Here is a 10000-nt window from a genome sequence, read left to right on the forward strand (position 1 = left end):
GGTAGAGCTGCTGCATTCCGTGGGACGGAACTGCAGGCGCAGGTTTAAACAGACAATAGACAATAGGTGCAGGAGGAGGCTATTCGGCCCTTTGAGCCAGCACCGCCATTCAATATGATCATGGCTGATCATCCAACTCAGTATCCTGTACCTGCCTTCTCTCCATTCCCCCTGATCCCTTTAGCCACAAGGGCCACATCTAACTCCCTCTTAAATATAGCCAATAAACTGGCCTCAACTACCTTCTGTGGCAGAGAATTCCACAGATTCACCACTCTGTGTGAAAAATGATTTTCTCATCTTGGTCCTAAAAGATTTCCCCCTTAACCTTAAACTGTGACCCCTTGTTCTGGACTTCCCCAACATCGGGAACAATCTTCCTGCATCTAGCCTGTCCAACCCCTTAAGAATTTTGTAAGTCTCCATAAGATCCCCCCTTAATCTTCTAAATTCTAGCGAGTATCCAGTCTTTCTTCATATGAAAGTCCTGCCATCCCAGGAATCAGTCTGGTGAACCTTCTCTGTACTCCCTCTATGGCAAGAATGTCTTTCCTCAGATTAGGAGACCAAAACTGTATGCAATACTCCAGGTGTGGTCTCACCAAGGTCATGGCTGATCATCCACAATGAGTAACCCGTGCCTGCCTTCTCCCCATATCCCATGACTCCGTTAGCCCCAAGAGCTCTATCTAACTCTCTTTTGTAAACATCCAGTGAATCGGCCTCCACTGCCCTCTGTGGCAGAGAATTCCACAAATTCACAACTCTCTGGGTGAAAAAGTTTTTCCTCACTTCAGTTTTAAATGGCCTCCCCTATAAACTTAGACTGTGGCCCCTGGTTCTGGACTCGCCCACCGCCACCTACGGCCGTCATTTTTGGCCACCTCGCTCAGAGCCCCCCTCCGCCTTCCGGGACTGGAGGATTTTTCCCATTGATGAAAAATCAGAGAGATATTAATGTTTTTTTTAAATTCCCCATTCTCTCTGCTGCCCCCGGGACTATAAAACCCAGAAGTGTCATACCTCACTCAGTCTCTGCCAGACCCAGGAAGCGAGAGGGACACGGCTCTCTAAGCTGCGAATAACACTGAACGCATGTATACGGTCAGTCCCCTCGATGCGGCTGTAAGGTGGCTGCTGCCCAATTGTTTGCCTCACCTTTTTTTAACGAACTTGTGTTCACAAAATGAGTTTAGGTTGCCGGTGTCTGCAGCACAATTGTTTGCCTTGGCTTGGCTTTTAAAATCGTTGCAACAGTTGGCTGCCAGTCCAAGAATTCATTTGGCCCATAATGTCTATACTAACGGGTACAACACCCAACGACTCCCACTTCGTCTAGTAACATAGAAACATAGAAATTAGGTGCAGGAGTAGGCCATTCGGCCCTTCGAGTAATTTTATATGTTTCTATAAGAACCCCCTCATCCTCCTAAACTCCAGTGAATACAAGCCTAGTCTTTTCAATCTTTCCTCATATGACAGTTCCGCCATCCCAGGGATTAACCTCGTGAACCTACGCTGCCCTGCCTCAATCACAAGGATGACCTTCCTCAAGTTAGGAGACTAAAACTGTACGCAATATTCCAGCACGCAATATACACCTGGACCATTTCCCTACCATTTCTTGACCTCACTATCTCCATCGCAGGTGATAGACTTCTGACCGACATCCACTATAAACCCACTGACTCCTATGGGTATCTAGACTACACTTCTTCCCACCCTGCTTCCTGTAAGGACTCCATCCCCTATTCCCAATTCCTTTGTCTATGCTGCATCTGCACCCAGGATGAGGTGTTCCACACCAGGGCATCGGAGATGTCCTCATTCTTCAGGGAACGGGGGTTCCCCTCTTCTACTATAGATGAGGCTCTCACCAGGGTCTCTTCTATACCCCGTAACTCTGCTCTCACTCCCCATCCCCCCCACCCGTAACAAGGGCAGAGTCCCCCTTGTCCTCACCTTCCACCCTACCAGCCGTCACATACACCAAATAATCCTCCGACAATTTCGCCACCTCGAACAGGACCCCACCACTGGCCACATCTTCCCATCTCCCCCCCTGTCTGCTTTCCACAGAGACCACTCCCTCCGCGACTCCCTGGTCAATTCGTCCCTTCCCACCCGAACCACCCCCTCTCCGGGCACTTTCCCCTTGCAACCGCAGGAAATGCTACACTTGTCGCTTTACCTCCCCCCTCGACTCCATCCAAGGACCCAAGCAGTCGTTCTAGGTGCGGCAGAGGTTCACCTGCATCTCCTCCAACCTCATCTATTGCATCCGCTGCTCTAGGTGTCAGCTGCTCTACATCGGTGAGACCAAGCGTAGGCTTGGCGATCGCTTTGCCCAACACCTCCGCTCGTTCCGCAATAACCAACCTGATCTCCCGGTGCCTATTCCTTCGCTCCATAGATGCTGCCTCACGTACTGAGTTTCTCCAGCATTTTTGTCTACCTGCAATACGCCAGGTGTGGTCTCACCAGGGCTCTGTACAACTGCAGAAGGACCTCTTTGGCTTTCTTCACTGCCTGCTGTACCTGCATGCTTACATCATCTTTTTTGCATATCTTTCATTCATTTGTTTTTTATCTCTCTCTATCATCGTCTATATCTCTAGTTTCCCTCTCCCCCGACTCTCAGTCTGAAGAAGGGTCTCGACCCAAAACGTCACCCATTCCTTCGCTCCAGAGATGCTGCCTCACCCGCTGAGTTACTCCGGCACTTTCTGTCTATCTTTGGTTTAAACCAGCGTCTGCAGTTCCTCCCTGCAGCAATGTTCACACTATTTCTGCCCGTTAATACTACCCCGTTTGAATGGCGGGTTAGGCTCGACGGGCCGAATGGCGTAACTTCTGCTCCTGCAGCTTGTGAACGAGTCTGAGCCGTGCCCTGTGTGTGACCTCTCCCCCCTCGCTCTCAGGTAGACTCGCGGATAGCCCATGTTGCAGCTCCTGCTCCGGCTCACTCAGTCCCAAGGACAGCTCGACCTTCACCGCGGCACCAACCCTGGCAACGGCAGCGGCAGCAAGGTGGGTCACGCTGGGGGAACCGTCACCCCTGCACCCTGAACCCCGACCCCTGGACCTCGACCCCTGAACCTCGACCCCGACTCCTGAACTTGGACCCCGACCCCTGAACCCCGACTCCTGAACTTGGACCTTGACCCCTGAACCTCGACCCCTGAACCCTAAGCCACCTGGACCCTGACCCCTGAACTTCGACCCCGACCTCCGAACCACGACCCCCTGAACCCCGAACCCTGAACCCCAGGCCAACCGGGCCCTGACCCTTGAATTCCGACCCTCGACCTCCTGGACCACGACCCCTGAGCCCCGACCCCTGGACCTCGACCCCTCACCCGCAGCTGGGACCAGTGGCGGGGGCTGGGGTGGGGGACGTAGGGAGAGCGGGGAATTGGAGGGAGGGGAACCAGGGAGGATGTGGGGGGGGGGGCAGGGTGGTGAGGGGGAGACAGGTGTAGGAAGGGCAGGGGCAAGAGTGGGGGGTGACAGGATGAGGGGGGGGGGGGGGTTAGGGTGAGGGGGAGCGGATGAGAAAGTGGGATAACGTCGAACCCGTGTGAACGGGCGATCGCTGGTCGGCAGCGACCCGTCGGGCCGAGTGTCTGTAAACTAAACTATCCCGAGCTGCCTGGGGGGGGTGGCCTGACACCGGCAGGGGGGGGTCTCTGGCGTGGGCTGCGTAGGCGATGAGGCGTGTCGTGCAGGGGCCACGCGTGACGGTCCGTGTCATCCACAGTGCCGGCCCGGTGCAGACGGTCACCATGCCCAGGGGCATCGGCCTCAACGTCACCGGCGGCAACAACCGGCCCCCCGGACCCCTGCCCAGCGGGGGGGACAGCACCAAGGTCAGTGTCCACCCCCTCCCCTCCCCTCACCCTCCACCTTCCCTTAGAGAAGTGTAGAACAAGTAAATGAAAGGGACACAAAAAGCTGGAGTAACTCAGCGGGACAGGCAGCATCTCTGGAGAGAAGCAATGGGTGACGTTTCGGGTCGAGACCAGTCTGAAGAAGAACCCGAAACGTCACCCATTCCTCTCCAGAGATGTTGCCTGTCCCGCTGAGTTACTCCAGCTTTTTGTGTCTGCTTTCTGACTAGAACGCTTCCCAGACTCTGGGCTGCACGGCAGGTTCGCAAGTTCATACGTGATAGGAGTTGAATAAGGCCATTCGGCCCATCCAGCCCACCCCGCCATTCAATCGCGGCCGATCTATCTCTCTCCCTCCTAACCCCATTCTCCTGCCTTCTCCCCGTAACTCCTCACACCCGCACTGGTCAAGAATCTGCCATAAATATATCCACCGACATGGCCTCCACAGGTTGTGTGTGTGTGTGTGTATATGTGTGTGAGTGTGTATATGTGTGTGTGAGTGTGTATATGTGTGTGAGTGTGTATATGTGTGTGTGTATATGTGTGTGTGTGGATGTGTGTGAGTGTGTGTGTGTGTGTGAGTGTGTGTGTGTGTGTGTGTGTGATGGTGTGTGTGTGTGTGTGATGGTGTGTGTGTGTGTGATGGTGTGTGTGTGTGTGATGGTGTGTGTGTGTGTGTGTGTGTGTGTGTGTGTGTGTGTGTGTGTGTGGGGGGATGCTGGTGTAGTGTGTGTGTGTGTGTGTGTGCGTGTGTGGTGTGTCGATGGTGCTGTGTTTGTACAGTGTGGTGTGTGTGTGTGATGGTGTGTGTGTCGTAATGTGTGTCGTGTGTGTGGAGTGTTTTTTGAGTGTGTTGTGTGTGATGTGTGTGTGTGTGCGTGATGGGTGTGTGTGCTATATGTGTCGTGTGCTGTGATGTGTAGTGAGTGTGTGTGTTGTGTGTGGTTGTGTGATGTGTGATGATGGTGGTGTGTATATGTGTGTGTGTGTGTGGATGTGTGTGAGTGTGTGTGTGTGTGTGTGTGTGTGTGTGTGTGTATATGTGTGAGTGTATATGTGTGTGAGTGTATAAGTGTGTGTGTGTGTGTGTGTGTGTTTGGGCCTGCAGTCTAGTGCATGGCCACCAGAGGGGGGTGTTACCCTGCGGCTCCACCTCCACCATTGCTGCTGTGTGAAGCACGTGACCCTAAACATGTACAAGCGGCTCGACACAAAACGCTGGAGTAACGGGGCTGTCCCACGTGGGGGATTTTTTAGGCAACTGCCGGCGACTGTCACCGGCGACGACCTACGTCAGGAGAGGTCAAACTACGCTCGCTGGCGTCAAACCCACTGCCGCAGAAATTCTCAATCCCTTGAAAATTTAGCGATGACCAGAAAGACCCCCCTCCTCCCCATCTCCCCCCTCCCCATCTCCCCCCCATCTACCACTCCCCCCCTCCCTCTCCCCCCCCATCTCCCCCCTCCCCATCTCCCCCCCATCCCCCATCTCCCCCCCCACTCCCCAGCTCCCCCCCATCTCCCCCTCCCCTCTCCCATCTCTCCCCCCCCCCTACCCCATCTCCCCCTCCCCAGCTCCTCCCCCCATCTCCCCTCCCCCCCCCCCCATCTCCCCCCCATCTCCCTGTGTAACGGTGTCTCTCCCCCGGCAGGTGAGGGGGGGCGAGCAGTTGGTGACCATCAACAAGGAGTCGTTGCTGGGGGTCACACAGGAGGAGACGCCGAGCCCCCCCAGTCTCAGGTGGGTGTGGAGGGGGCGGGGGGTCGGGAACCCTGTGTGGGGGGGAGGGGGGGGGGCAGGGATGGGGGAGCCCTGTGTGGGTGGGGGAGGGGAAGACGAAAGGGGGAGGGGAAGAAGGTGGGGAGGGGGAGGGGATTGGAATGGCGGTGGTCTCATGTTCCCCCCCCCCCCCCCTTCTCCTCCCCCCCAGGCCGGAGAGCTCGGTGGAGACGGCATCGGTGAGGAGGGGGTCAGCGGCAGGGGAGGGGCCGTTGCCCAGCCCCCCCTCCCCCGGCGTGAAACCGCCCGGTTTCAGCTTCCTGCTGGCCCCCCCCAACTACCGGCATGGCCCCGGACCCCCGACTGGAGCCCCTCCTCCCGACCGGCCCCTGCAGGTGAGGGGGACAGTGGGGGGGGGGGGGGGGTGGAGGAACAGGGACGTCGGGGAGGGAGGGGGGAGGATGGGGGGGCTGAGGGGGAGTGGGGGATAATGGGGACGGGGCACAGAGGGGGAAACACAAGGAGAGTGGGGGGAGGAAGGGAAGGGGTGTGGGATCTCGGGGTACGGGGGGGAAGGGGTTCAGGCACGGACTATCACCCCCACATCATGTCTCAGCCCCGGTTTCCTATCTCAGGGCAACTCTACGGCAAAGAAGATGGATGTCTCCCCCAGCTGCTCCCAGACTAACAGTCTCCCCGACCCACACTCCCCAGGTAAGGACAACCTCCCGCCCCAAAGCTGGAGAACGTAGATCTGGTGTAAATGGGTGATCTACTTCATAACAAGAGGATTTCAGTATAGGAGTAAAGAGGTCCTTCTGCAGTTGTACAGTGCCCTAGTGAGACCACACCTAGAGTATTGTGTGCAGTTTTGGTCCCCTAATTTGAGGAAGGACATTCTTGCTATTGAGGGAGTGCAGCGTAGGTTTACAAGGTTAATTCCCGGGATGGCGGGACTGTCATATGCTGAGAGAATGGAGCAGCTGGGCTTGTACACTCTGGAGTTTAGAAGGACGAGAGGGCATCTCATTGAAACATATAAGATTATTAAGGGTTTGGACACCCTAGAGGTAGGAAACATGTTCCCGATGTTGGGAGAGTCCAGAACCAGGGGCCACAGTTTGAAGAATAAGGAGTAAGCCATTTAGAACAGAGACGAGGAAACACATTTTCTCACAGAGAGTGGTGAGTCTGTGGAATTCTCTGCCTCCTAACCCCATTCTCCTGCCTTCTTCCAATAACTTCTGACACCCGCACTAATCAAGAATCTATCTATCTCAGTGGAGGCAGGTTCTCTGGATGCTTTCAAGAGAGAGCTAGATAGGGCACTTAAAAATAGTGGAGTCAGGGGATATGGGGAGAAGGCAGGAACGGGGTACTGATTGGGGATGATCGGCCATGATCACATTGGTACTGGCTCGAAGGGCCGAATGGCCTACTCCTGCACCTGTTGTCGATTGGAACAGCCTGGTTCAGTCCCATCACTTATGAACTTGGCCTGGTGACAGAGTGGACGTGGAGAGGATGTTTCCACTAGTGGGAGAGTCTAGGACCAGAGGGCACAGCCTCAGAATAAAAGGACGTTCCTTTAGAAAGGAGATGAGGAGGGAATTTCTTTAGTCAGATGGGTGGTGAATCTGTGGAATTCTTTGTCACAGAGGCTGTGGAGGCCACAAGTCAGTGGATATTTTTAAGACAGAGATAGATAGATTCTTGATTAGTGCGGGTGTCAGGGGTTATGGGGAGAAGGCAGGAGAATGGGGTTTGGAGGGAGAGATATTTAAGAAGGAACTGCAGACGCTGGAAAAATCGAAGGTAGATATAAATGCTGGAGAAACTCAGCGGGTGAGGCAGCATCTATGGAGCCAAGGAATATGTGCCTATTCCTTCAGTGTCTCGAGATCTTTCTTCAGAGATAGAATGAGGGAGAGATAGATCAGCCATGATTGAATGGCGGAGTAGACTTAGAAATATAGAAACATAGAAAATAGGTGCAGGAGGCCATTCGGCCCTTCGAGCCAGCACCGCCATTCATTGTGATCATGGCTGATCATCCCCTAACCCGTGCCTGCCTTCTCCCCATATCCCTTGACTCCACTAGCCCCTAGAGCTCTATCTAACTCTCTCTTAAATCCATCCAGTGACTTGGCCTCCACTGCCCTCTGTGGCAGGGAATTCCACAAATTCACAACTCTCTGGGTGAAACTGGATGGGCCGAGTGGCCTGATTCTGCGGCTATCACTGATTACCTTGTGACCTCTCTGCTCCTCAGCTGCTGTGGGCGCGGGGTGGACTCAGCCCGGAGTCACTCGAGGGAGGTCGCTCTCCCTCAACCCCAGCTTCCGTCTCAAGGTGGAGAAGTTGGAAATGGTAAGTGACTGCCCAGGGGCACGGGCAGAACGTGCAAACTCCACACAGACAGCACCCGTGGTCAGGATCATAACCCGGGTCCCCAGCGCTTGTGAGGCAGCAGCTCTACCCACTGCACCACTGTGCCACCCTGTCAGAGGTTATGGGGAGAAGGCAGGAGAATGGGGTTAGGAGGGAGAGATAGATCAGCCGTGATCGAATGGCGGTGTAGACTCGATGGGCCGAATGGCCTAATTCTCATGTTCATAAGTGATAGGAGAAAAATTAGGCCATTCGGCCCATCAAGTCTACTCCGCCATTCAATCATGGCTGTTCTATCTCTCTCCCTCCTAACCCCATCCTCCTGCCTTCTCCCCGTAACCTCTGACAGGGTGACGGTGGTGCAGCGGGTAGAGCTGCTGCCTCACGGCGCCAGAGACCCGGATTCGATCCTGACCACGGGCGCTGTCTGTACAGAGTTTGTACGTTCTCGCTGTGACCTGCGTGGGTTTTCTCCAGGTGCTCTGGTTTCCTCCCACACTCCGAAGACGTACAGGTTTGTAGGTTAATTGGCTTCTGTATGTTGCCCCCAGTGGTTAGGATAGTGCTTGCGTAGACGATGATCGCTGGTCAGCGCGGACCCGGGGTACACATCAAACTCAAGGTAGAACAAAGGGGAAGATACAGAGTGCAGAATATAGCTCTCAGCATTGTAGTGCATCAGTTCCACAGACAAAGTCCAATGTCTGCAATGGGGTAGAGGTGAATCGGACAGTACCCTAGCTTATGGAAGGGCCGTTCAGAAGCCTGATAACAGAGGGGAAGAAGCTGTTCCTGAGTCTGGTGGTGCGCGCTTTCAAGCTTCTGTACCTTCTGCCGGACGGGAGCGGGGAGGAGGAGGAATGACCGGGGTGGGACAGGGACAAGTCTTTGATGATGTCAGCTGCTTTCCCGAGGCAGCGTGAAGTGTAGATGGAGTCGATGGTGGGGAGTGTGGTCTGTGTGATGGACTGGGCTACATCTACAATGGTGGGGAGTGTGGTCTGTGTGATGGACTGGGCTACATCTACAATGGTGGGGAGTGTGGTCTGTGTGATGGACTGGGCTACATCTACAATGGTGGGGAGTGTGGTCTGTGTGGGACTGGGCTACATCTACAATGGTGGGGAGTGTGGTCTGTGTGATGGACTGGGCTACATCTACAATGGTGGGGAGTGTGGTCTGTGTGATGGACTGGGCTACATCTACAATGGTGGGGAGTGTGGTCTGTGTGATGGACTGGGCTACATCTACAATGGTGGGGAGTCATTTAGAGTATTGTGTTCAGTTCTGGGCACCATGTTATAGGAAAGATGTTGTCAAGCTGGAAAGGGTACAGAGGAGTTGCCAGCACTGAAGGGCCTGAGGTTGACCAGGCTGGGACTCTATTCCGTGGAGTGCAGGAGGATGAGGGGTGATTTTATAAAGGTGTACAAAATCATGAGAGGAATAGATCGGGTAGATGCACCGACTGAGTAGGGGAATCGAGGACCAGAGGACATACTGTAGATTCAAGGTGAAGGGGAGAAGATTTAATAGGAACCTGAGGGGTAACTTTTTCACACAAAGGGTGGTGGGTGTATGGAACGAGCTGCAAGAGGAGGTAGTTGAGGCTGGGACTATCCCAATGTTTAAGAAACAGTTAGACAGGTACAGCACTGAACCCTGTGGCACACCACTAGTCACAGGCCTCCATTCTGAAAAGCAACCTTCCACCATCACCCTCTGCTTCCATCCATGTGCGCGTGTGTGTGTGTGCGTGAGCGTGCATGTGTGTTCGCATGAGTGTGTGTACATGTGTGTGTGTGTGTGTGTACATGTGTGTGTGTACATGTGTGTGTGTGTGTGTGTGTACATGTGTGTGTGTGTACATGTGTGTGTATATGCGTGTGTGTGTGTGTACATGTGTGTGTACGTGTGTGTGTGTACATGTGTGTGTGTGTGTGTACATGTGTGTGTGTGCGTGCGCACGAGCGTGTGTGGGCATGTGCATGAGCGT

General features: G+C 54.5%; 3 protein-coding genes across 3 annotated transcripts in view; all 3 read left to right on the forward strand.

Annotated features, from left to right (window-relative positions):
- LOC116970489 (discs large homolog 1-like protein) overlaps positions 1–3137 on the forward strand; it is a 14706-nt gene extending 11569 nt beyond the window's left edge. The window contains exon 6 of the mRNA XM_033017135.1: positions 2922–3137. Within this exon, the coding sequence (XP_032873026.1) occupies positions 2922–3137 (216 nt within the window). The remainder of the gene's footprint in view (positions 1–2921) is intronic.
- A 573-nt stretch (positions 3138–3710) lies between these two features.
- On the forward strand, positions 3711–6365 carry LOC116970487 (basic proline-rich protein-like). Its single transcript, XM_033017133.1, has 4 exons — positions 3711–3869; positions 5546–5634; positions 5825–6008; positions 6249–6365. Exons 1-4 carry the CDS (start codon positions 3711–3713, stop codon positions 6363–6365), a joined length of 549 nt encoding a protein of 182 aa, XP_032873024.1.
- Positions 6366–7883: 1518 nt separating this feature from the next.
- LOC116970488 (syntaxin-binding protein 4-like) overlaps positions 7884–10000 on the forward strand; it is a gene marked incomplete at its 3' end in the record, with an annotated part of 15704 nt that continues 13587 nt past the window's right edge. Inside the window, exon 1 of the mRNA XM_033017134.1 lies at positions 7884–7983. Coding sequence (XP_032873025.1) covers positions 7981–7983 — 3 coding nt within the window. The remainder of the gene's footprint in view (positions 7984–10000) is intronic.

Source organism: Amblyraja radiata, unplaced genomic scaffold (assembly GCF_010909765.2).
Source record: "Amblyraja radiata isolate CabotCenter1 unplaced genomic scaffold, sAmbRad1.1.pri scaffold_941_ctg1, whole genome shotgun sequence".
Taxonomy (NCBI): domain Eukaryota; kingdom Metazoa; phylum Chordata; class Chondrichthyes; order Rajiformes; family Rajidae; genus Amblyraja; species Amblyraja radiata.

Excerpts from the sequence above, each read along its gene's own strand:
- LOC116970487 (XM_033017133.1), top strand. The coding sequence starts at position 3,711 with ATGAGGCGTGTCGTGCAGGGGCCACGCGTGACGGTCCGTGTCATCCAC. Across the intron at positions 3,870-5,545 it reads GCGGGGGGGACAGCACCAAG|GTGAGGGGGGGCGAGCAGTT; the intron begins GTCAGTGTCCAC and ends CTCCCCCGGCAG. Across the intron at positions 6,009-6,248 it reads CTCCCGACCGGCCCCTGCAG|GGCAACTCTACGGCAAAGAA; the intron begins GTGAGGGGGACA and ends TTCCTATCTCAG.